This window comes from Micromesistius poutassou (assembly GCF_964030765.1).
Source record: "Micromesistius poutassou genome assembly, chromosome: 9".
NCBI lineage: Eukaryota > Metazoa > Chordata > Actinopteri > Gadiformes > Gadidae > Micromesistius > Micromesistius poutassou.
This window is the reverse complement of record NC_140279.1, coordinates 7,759,945-7,776,819: the sequence shown is the minus strand read 5'-3', so window position 1 is coordinate 7,776,819 and position 16,875 is coordinate 7,759,945. Positions and strand designations below refer to the sequence as shown.

At 40.6% G+C, this 16,875-nt stretch overlaps 1 protein-coding gene across 2 annotated transcripts; it reads left to right on the top strand.

Annotated features, from left to right (window-relative positions):
* The first annotated feature begins 3,303 nt into the window (after positions 1 to 3,303).
* On the top strand, positions 3,304 to 15,854 carry LOC311352820 (cystinosin-like). Of its 2 annotated transcripts, none has more exons than XM_084472633.1 (11): positions 3,304 to 3,570; positions 6,826 to 6,986; positions 7,180 to 7,258; positions 7,495 to 7,585; positions 7,784 to 7,887; positions 8,143 to 8,280; positions 8,583 to 8,682; positions 13,778 to 13,897; positions 14,931 to 15,101; positions 15,180 to 15,297; positions 15,435 to 15,854. In XM_084472633.1, exons 2-11 carry the CDS (start codon positions 6,914 to 6,916, stop codon positions 15,560 to 15,562), a joined length of 1,122 nt encoding a protein of 373 aa, XP_084328759.1. In that variant the 5' UTR covers positions 3,304 to 3,570; positions 6,826 to 6,913; the 3' UTR covers positions 15,563 to 15,854. The 2 variants fall into 2 exon arrangements, with proteins under 2 accessions (XP_084328759.1, XP_084328760.1); XM_084472634.1 differs by having other exon boundaries at positions 6,810 to 6,986.
* The last annotated feature ends 1,021 nt before the right edge of the window (positions 15,855 to 16,875 follow it).

Sequence of the window (16,875 nt, the reverse complement as noted above, 5' to 3'; positions counted from 1 at the left end):
ACCAGACCTAAATATCAGACCCCAGGGTCCTGTGATCATTTGTCTATTGTGTGAATGGTGTATTGGTCTTATTGGCCAATTATCAGCATACTGGAATAATATATATTCCCAAAAAGACTTCCTATTTCAAACTCTCTCATATTTCTGCCTCCCACAGCGCACCACCGATGTCCTATTGGAGTTGTGTTGAGGTGCGTGCACATGGAACAGTGCGAAACCTCCGTCCGGGGCACGGGATGACAAACATGGCGAGGCTGCACCAAGATACATACAAAATAAAACTTTCTTAAAGTTGCGGTACGCAAGATTTGAGAAAGAAAGACCAGAAAATTGCAAGATCTGAAGACGCAACCCATAAAAAACATCAGCTATCTTCCTACATTTATCCACCATTATGAACGTTTGTATTCATGCACCTGTGATCGAGCTAGGTGTGCACACGTGTGATGGACAGGCAAGTTGAGTTCCCAGATCTAATAAGGGAAAAGATTACCTGATTAGGGAGCGGTCTAAAAACATTATTTACCTTTTTCATAGGCACCCTCGTAGGTTAGGTTTCACTCATACACTAATAATGGTCTGCTTGTTTTCTTTGATCTTTTTATTTATGTTCCAGGGCATGAGTAGTAGACCAGAGACTAGTGAAGTTAACACCCACTGACCATGCACTCCCTGGTACATAAAAGCAGCAGACCCATAATTTGTTATATATATATATATATATATATATATATATATATATATATATATATATAGTTATAGTTATGGGCGACGATGACACCTCTGGGAAGATGGTATATTGTCTCATCTGTTGTGTTTTGCACTTCAGGGCCACCGTACTAACACATAGGCCTAGTTAACAGTGGATCTGAATGTGTTTATTTCCAAATATCAACCTCTATTCTTCCTGAATCGATGCAAGAAAAAAATTCTCGAACAAATATTATACCGAGAACCACGTTAATCATTACTTGGTACATTTACACCCACCCTGTGTTAGATATGAATACATAGTTAGTTGCAAATGAATACACATGATGAGTTAATGTGTAAGAAGTGACCCAAGATGACACATAATCATCATCCTCTAGCTTCAATCAATTCATAACTTAACCAATTACCGTGAAATAGCAGTAGGCTTCAGCCAAGCCTTCAACAGTGACATGTCTGCATCCGTTATAAAAACTTGACCCTGGTGTAATGTTAAACCCCGTTTGATTTCCAGACCAGACCCGTGTTAGCGCTACACATCAGCGGTATGCACAAGGAAGGGCAACAGTGCGTCTGCGTGATCTTCTTCTTTTTGTGGTATTGGGTGTTTGACAGCTGAGAGGTACAGACACCGCCGCCTACTGCCCGGGGGTCTGAGTCACGTCCTACATATTCGAAATTATTTTCAATTAACGTGTTATTACTACTATTATTTATTTTACTATTTATTATTGAGGCAGCATTATTGTTATTACTTTGATATATGTGAAAATGGCACCCCTTATCACCCCCCAAAACTTCATTCACCCTATTTTCCAATACAACTCCAAATCCACCTCTAACAGTCTTTCCATCTCTATATCATGTTTCCTACAGTGCATTTATGCATGTTCTATAGTTTTCTGTCTGGTACCAACTAAGGAAGGTGATGCATTTAATCTGTGTTGTATTACCCTGCCCCTATACCTCCTCTCTCCTACATCTCCTCAGCCCCTCTCTAACAGATTTCCTATAACAATGTCTCCACTTGCTACTCTCGTCCCACTGCTGCCCATTGACCACTCCTTTTGCTGTTGGGATTTTTTTTCATGTTCCTGCATCCCACTGGCATTTATGTCCTCTGTTTCCCCTGCACTCCTAGCTACTGTGTCAGCCCTCTTATTACCGTGAACCTGCATGTGTTGGAACTTAACACAAACACACCACTGGTCTTACAGTCTTCAATACTTCTCATCTTCCAACTTTTCAGTGTTGGCATTTCCCCAGTGTACGCTTGTATTGCCTCAATAGTTGAATACCCATCAACTATCAAGCTGTACTACTTTTTTTTTTTAGCTGCAGCACCCTTAAAAAAACACCCATCATCATATATGCCAGAGATGTGTACAACATAGACTGCTTCTTGTACATTTATCATGACCTTTGTAGATTCAACCAGTAGTGGAGCTAGAACATTTTCAGTGGGGTGGCCAGGGTGAGACCAGAGATCATTTTGGGGTGGCACATAAATCTAAATATAGCCCTGACAGGGCGAACCGGACACCGACGCGAAGCAGAGGTGCCTTACTTTGCCCTGAAGGGGCTTATTTAAGATAATGACCGGCGACGTTCTATACATTATCCCGCTTATTACACGGTTACTTGTCAAAACGAAAAAATAACTTCACACGGTGCGTCTTTTTACAATTACCATTCGTAGTGTTGATCAGCAGAGAAATAGTCTGCCAAAGACGTCGCTTGGCAACCGAATCCGCTAGGATTGATAAGTTACCGGACTACTTGCGGAGTGATACAAAAGACGTGAATCACTCCACTTTCCTTGACAGCGGTCATTATATGCTTAGCAACAGTCATTATTGAAAAATAATTCACCACCGGAAGTCGGGAAGGCCCATGCAAGTGAACGGAGCGTTCCACAGCATTGGGAAGAGCCGTGTAATAATTTTCAATAATGACCGTTTAGAAAAGCTCCGCTCACCTGATGCAATGGTCACCAGTACCATCAATACAAGCCTAAGAGCGACTTCACAATTAGGAAAGGTGCCCTCTATTCTCTTGAGGAAACAAAGTGTTTTCAGAGCAATATCTGCGTCCTTTGGAATCATGTCAACATCACTGCAGTGTGCCTGCTGCTCAGCTACCGTATCATCGACCACCACAGGCAAATTATTTAGAAACTTATCTAAGGAGCCATGCAGCGACTTGTTAAACTCTTCTTCTTTTTGTCAGCACCTGACTGAAACTTGCAAAAGCGGTCTCATTCTTGCACTGGTGCCATTTCGCTTCTTCTTCACAGTGATCAAGTGGCGGCAAAATGTGGATAGCGACATAACGACATAATGACATATTAGTCTACAAATATATATTTTAAAAAATAATAATTTTCATTCAAAATACAATGTCTACAATTAAATCTAATAGGCTACAGCTACTTTATTTTTTAAATATTTTGGATAAAGAACAGTCTTAGATTTGACATGCCTAAATCTCTGCAGCACTATTGGCCAGGCACGAGGCCCAATGACCGCGACCGAGGCCCAATGACCGAGGCCCTGTGCGGTCGCACGGTTCGCACTGCCCTAGGGACGGCCCTGCATGCACGACGTGTCACGGCACACATGCATAGCATGCACGGAGCACCCGTAGCGCGGAGACCTTGCTACATATCATTCTGACTCGGCAAACTTTCTATTTTAAAAAAGAAAACGGTTCGCGGTCGGAAGCCGACTCCCCTCGTTCACTTAAAAGAGCCGGCTCTTTGAACCGAATCGTTCGCGACCGACCCATCTGTGCAGTACGGAGCGGACAGGCGTTACGGATCGGGTTGTGAGTAACTGTGCTGTTTGGCGAAACCGAGAGGTAAATTGCAAAACTAAAAAAAAAAAAGGAATAGTAAACACACGGCGACTATAGGCCTACTATTGCTAATCTTGGCAAGATAGGAAACAATTTAAGATAAACGTTCAGCAAAGTAAAAGAAGGCAGTCTGGCCAAAACATAGTGAATAATAACAGCAAATAAGTCATTGGATGTAACGTCTGGATTTTCATGGCTGAGTGTTTGGTGTATTACTCAAGAGAATGTGGACTTAACGTGGACTATCAGAAACTTCCCAGAGTCGGGGCTAAACGATCGCCTGCCAATCGGTGATATATTTAGGAATGTGAATAGGCTACGACATCAATATAATCGATATCACACTATGCTTCTTAAACCCTTTACATCGAATCGTGTGTCAAATCTACAGTTCCAGTCGTTTTAAATACACTTTGCTCCTAGATCCGGTGATGTTTGGGGCACAGGTCAGAGATGGGATGACAAAGTTTTATCAATCTGTCTGTGTGACCGTGAGTCTTTTAACCACACAGCGGCGAGGTTTCTCCTCTCAACACCAGTTATTCTTAACATATGGACTATGCCATTTAAATTCCAACAAGACCAGGCATTCATCCTAATCTAGGGTGACCAGATTTCCTGAAACTAAAACCGGGACACTTTGCGCGTGACCGCAGTGCGCGTGCATGTGAGGTCATAGACGCCGATATTAAGCTCAATTTCAACGTGGCGGCTGGTGATTAAATTAGTTGGTAGGGCGCAGTCAGGGACGGGGGGGTCTGGGGGTCATCCCCCGAAGATTTTGATTTGGTAGATGTGATTTCCCGCATTCTGGTGCATTTTGGGGATGGCCACTAACCTACCTAAAAATTCATTCAGATTCATAGCCTACATCCTGACTTGCAGGGCCTGGACAAGCTTACACTGCATATTATACAGACCTACTTTATGGCATTCAACCATTGCTATTTGTCCTATGGATGTGATTCTGATATTGAGACAAATCATGATCACTGTCCTATAGGACTTCTGCTCACAACAAAGACTAATGGGGAAAAAAATCATGGATGTTTTTTGGTAGGCCTATTTACACATTTATGAGAAAATATGAAAATACATTAAATGAGTTTCGTGTGGTAGTCTACTTTATTTCTATATCTTTATGAATAAGCCTGAAGCTTCAGAACGTTTTTAAATAGAGCTCCGAAAACATGTCATCAACACAGAGACAAATGCTCTTCAAATTAGCCTACACATTTGTTTGAGGAGTGAATTTGCTCCAAAATAGATTTGTTTGCTGACAGCCTGCTGCTGTGGAATTTCGGACAGGTGTCATCAATTTGGCCCGTGTAAAAAGCAACGCCTGTAAGGTGGGGACGGTCATGCGGTTCCACTCCTCAGTCCAAGTGTTTGTTCATGATCATTGTATTCTTCTGAAATGCGCGAACATCTCCGCCGAGCGCTCGTCCGCTGGGTGGACGAGCGCTGCATTCCACTGTGCGATAATCACTGTTGCGTAACGGTATGCCCTTACACATTGTTGAAATCATATGCTGGATGCTTTAATCATTCTATGTGGTTTTTAGTTAATGATCGAATAAGACCACGTTGGCTATGTAATCGCGGACAAAAGGGGACATTTCATAGTGTTTGGTGGAAACCGGGACAATTTAGCGTCGCAACAGGCTGGACTCGGGACACGCAACCGAAAATCGGGACTGTCCCGGTAAAATCGGGACTGTCCCGGTAAAACCGGGACGTCTGGTCACCGTCACCCTATCCTAATCACATAGCTTCTATCATTTGCATTCCATTCTGTTTTAATTTTCACAACAACATTACTGTGTAAGGTCTGTGTAAGGTTGTCCTTCAGACAACTAGGTTACAGTGGTGGAGCTAGAACATTTTCAGTGGGGTGGCCAGGGTGAGACCAGAGATCATTTTGGGGTGGCACATAAATCTAAATATGATATAAGGCATCTTGAAATGTAGGGAATATTTAAAGCATGTACAAGCTGTAACTCTACATCATAATATTAATTCAGACAGAATTTTACTTTATCAATTTCTTGCAGTTACCTATGAGTTTTTTTTCTTATCAAAAAACATCATCAGAGACTCAGAGACTTTAATTTCTGACTCATTTTAAATGTCACATTTCTAAAGGCCTCGTGTGAATAGATTAAACTCAGATTCTAAGACAACAAGTGCAGGTTGGTCTCAGCTTTTCAGGTCTGTTAAGACCTGAAAAACACTAACTTGACCTTCTGATCCAACACTGTAAAAGTAAAAAGTCAAAATGGAGTGCATTTATCAGAAAATAAATTACACAATTGCAAAAACATTCATTTTTTTTTAACTTTTGAATCCTTGCCTCTAAGGTATACAAATCACATTAACATGCCATAGATTCATCTTACAACAGCCGTATTCTGAGATTATTGTGGTTTGCAAAGGTGGAAAGTAACTAATTACATTTATGTAAATGTATGTAATTTTTCATTTATGTAACTCAAGGAAATGTATTGAGTAGATTTTTTTGGTATTTTGTATTTTTTCAATAGTTAGTAAAAACTGTACTTTTACTTTTACTTAAGTAAGTTTTGGTTGAAGTATTGTACTTAATTACATATTCAACCACACAAGTTACTGAGTAAAAAATTGCAGGCAAGTATGTCGAGAACGACAAGATGCATGCTGCATTGGCCTGAGAATTTCTGAGTTCACCTAGCAACAACTTTCAGCCATCAGTGCAGTCAGACTAGGGTGTAGTCAGTAGGCTGAATGGATAATGGCTGACTGTCTTGATATTTCAAGCTTCAAAATTAAACTTCAGTTATCGACTTGAAATAGTTTGTCATTTTGTGTAGGCTATTAAACAAATTATTCAGAAATAAGAGGACTGTTAATATCACAGATGTCAAGCATATAGTGTCGTGACACTCCTTCAAGTCAAAGTAGGCTATAGACTAATTCCAGGAGAGGGCATCTGTTCACCAGATGTGGACAGACATAAATGTCTCTGCAAAATTATGAAAAAAAAAAAGAAAATCCACAAAAATTCAAATACGGGTGTCCCCAGTCTAGGGTGGCCCCGGACACCCCTCGCCATCCCCTAGATCCGCAACTGCTAGGTTATATCTGACCATGTACCACGTAAGATGCTTTGTCTATAAAATGTATTATAATTAAACTGATACATAATATTTATATATATTGTAATCTGTACAATTCTAATCACAGGCTAACCTGAACATTCAAAGTGTATTTCCTTACTAGGCTGTATGCGGCCTTGCTCACTCATCTCAGAAAGAGTGTGCTCATCTGGTCATGTGAGCTGAGTCAGAGTGCTGACAGCTGTAAAAACATGACTACAAGCAGGCCGGCGCTTTTGCTGTTAGCGCTGGTGGTGTCTTCTTTGATGGTACACAATTCATCAGGCAAGTGACTCGCCAGTTACAGCTTTTGCAGTAATTAGTTGGAACGAAAATAATGGCATGGTTTTAGTCTTCATGACATTTGCGGGGCCACTCCTGCATTACATTTAAATTATCAAATTAATAAATGGGTGTCCAGGCAGTTGGATTAATATTGGGAGATAATTGTTTGCCATTTCCTACCCCTGTCTTCAAGGCTCCACTGTTTCACTGATTGCTCCTGATGTTGTTGACCTAGAGCAGAATTCTTCAGCAACTGTCACAATCTCATCCAGGTAACTACAGCACATAACTACCAAAATGTAATACTTGAATAGATTTGGGACAGACCTCTGGTGGTCGGTAGCTATCTGCCAACCCCTGGAAGTCTACCTTTTTTTTGTAGGTACAATCAAAATTCACAAACAGGAATTTAGATAGAGCAATTCAAATATTTCTGTTGATTTAATGATCCCTAAGGGGATTAGTGAAGTGTTGTTCTTCTCTTAATATACAATTTCTGTCTTCTCAGCTCCCCGGTCAACCAGTCTGCAGATATCCAATTTAATGTGACCTACAGCTCCAAGTATAACTACTCAACAATTATTACATGGCCTCAGCAGGTAACAGCGATTGATGCGTGCCTGCAACGGCATAACCAATTGAATAACCTAAAAATGCTGCTGGCTGAATGGAAAAGTGATGTGCAGGTTATTTCCAACAGAGAAACATCAGATTTACTTGCTTGGTGAATGATCTCATTCAGTGTTTGAGATGTTGAAGAGATTGTGTTGCTGTCTGATCATTGGTTCTCTTTATAGGTTTTGTTACAACCAGGGAACACCTCTGTCATTTTTGAGGTGAAAGCCCACACTATTGGTCAGGTGACCGTTTATCTTCTGAGTAACAGCTCAGAAATTAGAAGGTAGGTATGGTGACTAGGAAGACACAATGGGGAACAATGGGTTACAGTTTTGCAGAATCAGTTAGTGTAGTGAAGTGACAATCATTTAACATGTGAAATGGAAGAGTTAAGAATGTAATACAAAGAATGCAGGGCAAATTATATATATTGGTCTAATGCAAAGTAAGAAACAATCAGAAAATAACCAATATCAAGCAGACCTTTCTTCTATCATTTAGTTAATAACTCTGTTCCTATTTTCTCTTGCTTATCTAGCTTTGAAACAAGGATTCGCTTTGCAGTCATCTCCAGCAACACCCTGTCTATTGTGAATCAAGTGATAGGATGGTTGTACTTTGTTGCTTGGTCAATCTCTTTCTACCCACAAGTCTGGGAAAACTGGAGAAGGAAAAGGTAACTTTACTGTCTTGACTTGATTTCATTTTGCTCCGGCAATGCTGCAAAGGATGTTAATTTAAACCCAAAATAGTTAAGTTAATACTTCTTGGGGGTTTTATTTTATTATTCTGTATGGAATCATAAGCATATTTTATAAAATAAGTATATACATTTTCTGTAATATGATTGTTTATGACTAAAGAATGTCATACTGAACTGAGTACTGAACTGAACCTAGCACATGAAATTGATGCACTACTTACTTTATTTGTTTGTGTGCTTTTACTGTACTGACATCTGCATGCTTCTCTTTTCAGTGTCATAGGTCTGAATTTTGACTTCCTGTCTCTTAACTTAACGGGCTTCATCTGCTACAGCATCTTTAATATCGGGTTGTTTTGGGTGCCTTACATCAAGGTTAGTCTTACTATGAACGCCATCCATATTTTAGGGTGCTCTTATTCCTGACCTATTTGGTCATATGGATGATGACAGAATGGATGTTTTGATTAGTCAAACATGCTTTCAGGGATTTTGGTAAACAAATTCAGACATTAGGCAAGGCAAGGCAAGTTTATTTATATAGCACTTTTCATACACAAGACAGACTCAAAGTACTTCACATATAAACATATAGTCATACAATAGAAAGAAAATAATAGATAATAAAATAAAAATAGATAGCAATTTTTTAAAAAGCATTGTAGATTTAGCAGAAAGCTAAAGCAAACATAAAAGTCTTCAGTCTTGTTTTAAAAGCTATCAGAGTTGGGGAAAGTCTTAAATCCTCAGGGAGTTTATTCCAGCTATTTGTTGCGTAGTAGCTAAATCCTGCTTTCCCTTGTTTCGTGTTGACTCTGGGGATAATTAACAGATTGGTCTCAGAAGATCTTAGTGGTCTAGTAGGCTTATGTAGTGAAAGCATATCAGTTAAATATTTTGGCCCTTTTGATCTTTGTTAGAACTCTAGCAGCAGCATTCTGAACAAGCTGTAGTTGCCTTTGAGTTTTTTTTGGGTCTTGCTCCATTTTATAAGGTGATAATATGCTGATTTTGTAACTGATTTAATGTGACTGTCGAAATGTAAATCAGAATCCATGATAACCCCTAGATTTCTGGCTTTGATTGAGGTTTTCAGGGACAGAGAGTGAAGGTGTTGGGTTACTTTAAGCCTTTCCATTTTAGCACCAAATACAATTATCTTGGTTTTGTCCTCATTTAGTTGAAGGAAATTTCGGCACATCCAGTCTTTGACATCCAGTCTCAAAGCACTGGCACAACAGACCTATGGGCTGATAGTCATTTGGTGATAGCGATAGATAGATTTGCGTGTCATCAGCATAGCAATGATGGTCAATATTGTTATTTTGCATGATTTGCCCTAGTGGGAGCATGTACATGTTGAATAAAGAGGGTCCTAAGATCGAACCTTGTGGGACTCCACATGTCACATTTGTTGATTCTGATACAAAGTCACCAATGGAAAAAAAGTAGTTCCTATTTTGTAGGTAGGACCTAAACCAATGTAAGACTGTGCCTGAAAGCCCCACCAAGTTTTCTAATCTGTCCAAAAGTATTATATGGTCTACAGCAGGGGTGTCAAACTCAAACTGTACTGTGGGCCAAAATTGAAGTCTTGGACAAGTCGTGGGCCGGAGTTGTTAACGGGGGAGGTTCCGATCTGTCGGAGTTGACGCGCCAGGGTTACCGCGCCAAGACGCGCGTCAACGCGTAATGAAATGCGATTGCCGGCAGGCCAATTGCTTTACATTAATTGGGGACATTACTGTATAACAGGGTCCGCAGGCGGAATTGAGTACGGGATTACAGGCTGCCGGAATTGACGCGCCAGGGTTACTGCGCCGAGACGCGTGTTAACGCTGAAATGCGATATGCCGGCAGGCCAGTTCTGATAGACATTAGATATTATCTGGCGGGCCGGATTAAATTACACTCCGGGCCGAATTAGGCCCGCGGGCCGTACGTTTGACACCCCTGGTCTACAGTGTCGAATGCAGCACTAAGGACTAGTAGCATTAGTATTGAGATTTTGCCAGAGTCTGTGTTAAGACGGATGTCGTTTACAACTTTAATAAGGGTGGTCTCTGTGCTGTGAAGGGGTCGAAATCCTGATTGGAAGGTGCCATGGCAACCAGTTGATGCCAGGAAGTCATTAAGTTGCTGGAGGACAACTTTCTCAATGATTTTACTTATGAAGGGTAGATTTGATATTGGTCTGTAGTTGTTAATAATAGAGGTATCTAGGCTCCGCTTTTTTAAAAGGGGTTTAATAAGTGCAGTTTTTAAGGCTTTTGGAAAATTGCCTGATTGGAGAGAGTTGTTAACTATTTGCAATATGTCTTTTGCTAGGCAGTCAAAAAACATTCTTAAAGAGGTTGGTAGGTAAAGTATCAAGGCAACAGGTGGATGGCTTTAGTTGTGTCGCTGTTTCCACAACAGTTTGAGTCTATGACATTAAAGCATGTCATTGCCACGTTACTTTTGCTTTGAAGACAATATTTTTGTTTGAAGTGGAGTTATTGATGGCGTGTCTGATGCCTTCAATTTTATCAGTATAAAATGCTGCAAACTCATTGCATTTCTGCATGGAATGGAGATCAGGTGGAATTTGTGTTGGGGGCTTGGTCAGTCTGTCAACAGTTGCAAATAGGGTTTTGGAATTATTAGTATTGGTTTTAATGATATTGGAGAAAAATGTTTCTCTAGCACTTTTTAAGTCTAAATTGTAGGCACGGAGGCTCTCTTTATAGTCATGGTGAATATGAAGTTTTGTTTTATGCCAGATGCATTCAACCTTCCTGCATTCTTTTTTCCGGGCTGTTACAAAAGCAGCTTTTCTCCAGGGTGCCTTTTGCTTTCCAGGAATCGTTTTAACCTTATAAGGTGCAATGACATCTATGACTTTCAAAATTTTCAAATTAAAGTTTTCTACAAGATCATCAGCAGAACATGGGTTGAGAGGTGGTAGCAAGGAGATGGTCTTTTTAAAAAGTACATTAGAATGTTTATTGATATACCGTTTTTTGACAGTATTTGATTTTGTCTGTATGTCGGGAATAAAAGCTATATTAAAGAAAACACAGAAGTGGTCCGACAGTGAAGGATCAGTCACAGAGAGAGCTGAAACATTGAGACCCTTTGTGATAACCAGGTCTAGAGTGTGCCCCTTGCAATGAGTAGCCTCTTTCACATGTTGAGACATTTCAAATATGTCCAAAATGGTAAAAAGTTGTTTTGCACACTTGTCATTCAAATCATCAGTATGAAAATTGAAGTCACCAGTTATAACTAGACAGTCAAAGTCTGTGGAGATGCTAGACAATAATTCTGTAAATTCATCGAAGAAATTTGCATAGTATGTGGGTTGCCTGTAAATAATTAATAGGAGAACTCTGGGGGAGCATTTCAATACAGCACAAAGGTATTCAAATAATGGAAAATCACCAAATAACATCTGTTTCCCCTGAAATATTTTTTTTTTATATAACAGCAACCCCTTCACCTCTTTTTACAGATCTACATACATCAAATGTGAAGGGGAGGGAATAGGTATGAGATTTGAAAGGTTAGCAGTGTGTCTTACGTTTCCCTTTGTTTACTCTCTTAGTGGTTACAGCAGGAATGCAAAAGTTGCCATGTTGCAACCTTGGGTTCAGCAGATTATGCGAAACTTGCTTTATACTGTGCCTACGGCTGAACCCTTTTTTGTCTCAGTAATAATCAGGACTACTATCAGTACAGGGGGGGGGGGCATGATGTGGCGATGCAAACATTTCTCAGTTTCTTAAATTCATCTGGAAAACCATAAAGGGAGGAGACTGGAGCTGGAGTTGTTGTTGTGGCTATGGGAGAGATGGGGATGGAGGTCATCATTGATGGGGGAGTGCTGGAGGTCATCGTTGATGGGGGAGTGCAGAGGAGGGGCGTGGCCGTTCCTCGCCAAGCCAGCATCAGCAATGGGGGAAGGCATGGTGTCGATGGTATCGGGCGGGCTGTTGTCTCTCTTCAAGGTCTGTGGTCTGTCTGCTATATGTGTGTCAGATAGTGGCAGAGTAGATGTGTGGGGGAGGCTGTAGTCTCACTTTTTCTCAACCTGTGCTCTGACTGGCCTGTGTGTCAGACCATGGCAGGGTAGATTTGTGGGAGAGCAAGAAGAGAAGATTGTCCCTTAACAGTTTTGAGCCTAACCTGTTTGGGTGTAGGCCATCTGCTCTGAAAAGATATTTGCGCCCCCAGAACAAGTTGAAATTGTCAATAAAGCTCCTTCCTCTTTCATTGCAGACTCTGGAAAGCCATGTATTCAGTGCAAGTAGACGACTGAATCTGTTTATTCCCCTGTCAACTGCTGGTATGGGTCCACTGATGAATGACTTAATGTGTAATTTGTCCAGTGTGTCCAATATTTCAGTGAAACTCTGTGGCGACTGGTTCTTGTTCCGTCTCTGTCCGCACCGTCCGTCCGAATGCATTTCGGATGCATGCACAGCTCGACTCCGTGGCGACTTGTTCTTGTTCCGTCTCTGTCCGCACCGTCTGTCCGGACACATCTCGGGGCTCAGGGGTGCACGGGTGGCAGACGCATGCGCAGCTGGCCTCTCTGGCGACAGGGTCATGGTCGGTCTCTGTCCGCACCGTCCATCTGGATCCATCTCGGGGCTCAGGGGTGCATGGGTGGCAGGCACGTTCGTGGACTCTTGGAGTGTGGAGTCTTTGAGTGAGAAGCGGTTCTTCAGCGGCAGGGTTAACTTCAGCGATTGGCTAATCCGGCTGATACATGCTACTTTAGCTTTGGGAAGCTTAGCATTTGCGTCGTCGAGTGAACTTGTTGATTCACTTTGGAATGTTGTTTGGGCTTAGCGCAGACTCTGTGCCAGTGAGAGGCAGCTGGAACTGTCACTCTCTTGTCCAGATTCAGAAAGGATACAGTGTAGCTTTGATCATCTTGTTGTGTATTTGTCTGAGCTAGCTCAGCAAGCTCACCCATCGGCACTGTATACTGGAGGAGTCCTTTGCATTTTTCTAATGCTGCTAGCCTCGTTTCAAATAAAGCCACTGTCTGTTGCAGTTTGGTGCAGTCTGCATTTCCCAGTCTCCGTGCCTGAGACATCCGAGTACAGAGGCATGTTGGCGATAGGAAAGTCCAAGGCTTTTGCTGGTCAAAGTGCCAAAATGTATTGTTGAATTGAGCAATGGCGGTTGACGGAAACAAACTATATATTCTTAAGTATTATGATCATGAAATAAAATAAAATTAAGTAGGCCTAGACCTGAATGATGAATCTCTTCCATTAATTGTCAATAAATAAATGTAAACTGTCAATAAATCCAGTCAGGCAATATTTTAAATCAAATTTGATCGAACTATAGGTTTGAAAGCGCCCTCAAAGTGGTTATCTTTGTATCTTACATGAAGTTTCATCATGAATAGTAAAAGTATATGAAGTCCCTGTCTCTTCCTTCATGTGTTTTTTCACATTTGTATGTTTTATAGGAGGAGTTCATTAAAGCAAACCCCAATGGAGTTAACCCTGTAGATGCAAATGACGTGTTTTTTAGTCTTCATGCTGTCCTACTTTGCCTGATCTACGTTTGTCAAGCTGCGGTATATGAGGTATGCATGTTTTTCAAATATTACAAACTTTTTAAGCATAAAATGTGTCAGATGAGGGAAACGTTGAAAGCCCAAACAAATATTTCTGAATTCATAATGAATTATTTCTAATGTAAACACATGGATTTACTAGATTTTTATTGTTGATATGGAAGTTACGCAGTAATACTGCTTAGGTTAGAATAAACTTTTATTTTTAGGTATAAAAAAAACACAAAATTAGTTTCAAGACTACCGTCTGCATAATTCTGAATAATGCATTATGTGTAGACTAGGCATGGGCGATTCGCGAACGATTCGGTCAGAATGAACGAATCCTGAAGGTGACCGACGAGAACTGATTCCCAAAACAAGAGAACTGATTCTTTTTTTTTTAACATAACAAAAATATGGTCACGTAAGTCGAGGGGAGCTTCGTCTCCCCTCGACTTTATATTGATTGAGTCTAAAACGTTCTCATGGTGGTTGAGGCAGCTTGGGCTATTCTTCGTAAAACCACTGTAATGCTCGAGCGGCGTCGTAGGCTAATGCTACAGAAATTTGCTGTTTTCCCGAGCACCGTCTGAGACCTTCTGGTGGTTTTAAAGGCTCCATTTGCGGACGTACCACATATTTAAAAGCAAAGGGGTGAGGCCAGACACCTGAGATGCCCTGCCAAATGATGTAACAGACCATATGACTTAACAAACTGAACGAACTGAACGAACAAATCACACGAACGATTTGTGATAGTGAAGGGAACTGAAAGAACTGATTGCCGGAAAATAATCATTTTGCCCATGCCTAGTGTAGACATAATGCACCGGAATAGAATCATGGACTGTTTTGGTTATCTCTGTGATGTTCAAGATATGATGTGAAAGTGATGTTCAAGATGTGAAACAACTTACTTACCCTAGCGGTTTCAGCTGAGATCTCAAATGGTGTGACGACCCTACTGTACTAATGGAAAAGATTACTTGTACTTGGGAAGGAATTTACCTTATTTAAGGGAAAAAAAAATGAATCTAACCTCAATTTACTCTCTTTCAAGAGGGGTGGTCAAACTGTCTCCCGCATCTCATGGGTCCTATTGCTCATCAGCTGGACATTTGCCCTCGTCTGCCTGTTTGTTGCAGTAGCAAAAGTCATCACCTGGCTGGATTACCTCTACTATTTCTCTTACATTAAACTTGGAATCACTCTCATAAAATATATACCACAGGTAGGTAACGATTTACACTCATCAAATGATTAATGTTAATTTGTTTCTCGATTTCATTGTTTCTGCTTTTATTTGTAGGCTTATATGAATTACAGACGGAAGAGTACTGTAGGATGGAGCATTGGGAATGTGGCGCTAGACTTCACGGGGGGAACGCTCAGCATTCTACAGATGCTCCTGCAATCGTATAATAATGGTAACTATATTATTATATAATACACTATTATTATTACTATAGGCGTCCTCTTATAAAGTCATTGATTTGATACACATTTGTGATTTAGTATCATTTTGCTGCATCCCATTTATTTCCAACTGCTTTTCATTTTTTAGATGAGTGGGGGTTGATATTTGGTGACCCTACAAAGTTCGGCCTGGGACTGTTGTCCGTTTTGTTTGATGTACTGTTCATGGTTCAGCACTATGGCCTCTATCGACATTCAGGGCGTATGAACCTGTAGCAGACCAGAGTAGTATATAGAACACGCCTGCACACATTCCTTGTTGACTTGAACACTAACATACATGTGGCCAAAACCCTGACTACGGGTTCACAACTCTTCTGAAAGCTATTATCACATTTCTGGATGTTTGAAATAATAGTCAGCACAGAAAGCTTCAGAAGAAGCAAAAAAGCAGATCATCTTCTGATCAGTCTGTCTAACAATAACCATGTTTGAATGTTTTCAATGTTGAATTGAATGTTCTAAAGTATTTTTTCTGACGCCAATAAAGTTTTACAGCAAGTTTCAATGGCGCATGTGTTTTTTCTACCACTGCTACAGGAAGATGATCTATTATGATCTAAGATCTATTGAGCAATGTATGGGTTGGTAAGGTAAACCCCATTTATAAAATCAAGGATGGTTTGCTTTATTCATAAGTAATACATTCTGATGATTTGCAAGACTCATGATTGCTCATTCTGTAAATAACAATCAATCCGATAAAATAGAAAATGAGACAACATATTTTAAAAACATTTATGTATACAAAAAGTTATATCAAGGTGAATGAACAGACATTTGGCATGCACCCCCCTCCCCCCACACATTTCAACGGTGATTAGGATTTGGGTGTTATGGTTCAGTGTTGTGTCAAGGTAGTGATACCCAATTTGGACATTATCCACCCAACATTGTTGGGTGTGGACTAGTTTTAGCTAGGGATGCCTGGTGACTAATCCTGTGCAAACCTATACAGGATTAACAAAGTGCGTATTTAAAGGGTGAAGCACAGAGCATGACCAGACCTAAATATCAGACACCAGGGTCCTGTGATCATTTGTCTACAGTGTGAATGGTGTATTGGTCTTATCAGTATACTGGAATAATATAAATTCCCAATAAGACTTCCTATTTCAATGAGTTTATTGTCTGGCTTTAAGCGGTACACAACCCAAGGCATAATTTGCATTCTTAGTTTTCTTTGAATGCAGAATGCCAATTATCTGGGCCACACTGGAAAAACACTATTCCAGAACATCCAAATTACCCACGAACACCCTGAGACACATACAAAAGTTTAACCATATTTCTAAACAAATGGATTACATTAAAAAAAAAGCCTAAATATGTTTATGACAAGCAATGCATTGAAATACACACAATATGGTAACCAATTCCCAGGGAGATACAATATTATCTGAAAAGCAGTGTATACATTGCATCATTAGATCCCATTACTGAACACAAAGTTGTGCCAACAGATAGTCCAACTGCATCCAAACTACCTGGCCCACCACACTTCTCCTGCTACTGGTGGTGTTGGTGGG

Coding starts and splice junctions, on each gene's coding strand:
- LOC311352820 (XM_084472633.1), top strand. CDS start 6,914: ATGACTACAAGCAGGCCGGCGCTTTTGCTGTTAGCGCTGGTGGTGTCT. Junction 8,281..8,582: donor GAAAACTGGAGAAGGAAAAG/GTAACTTTACTG, acceptor TTCTCTTTTCAG/TGTCATAGGTCTGAATTTTG. Junction 15,298..15,434: donor CCTGCAATCGTATAATAATG/GTAACTATATTA, acceptor TTCATTTTTTAG/ATGAGTGGGGGTTGATATTT.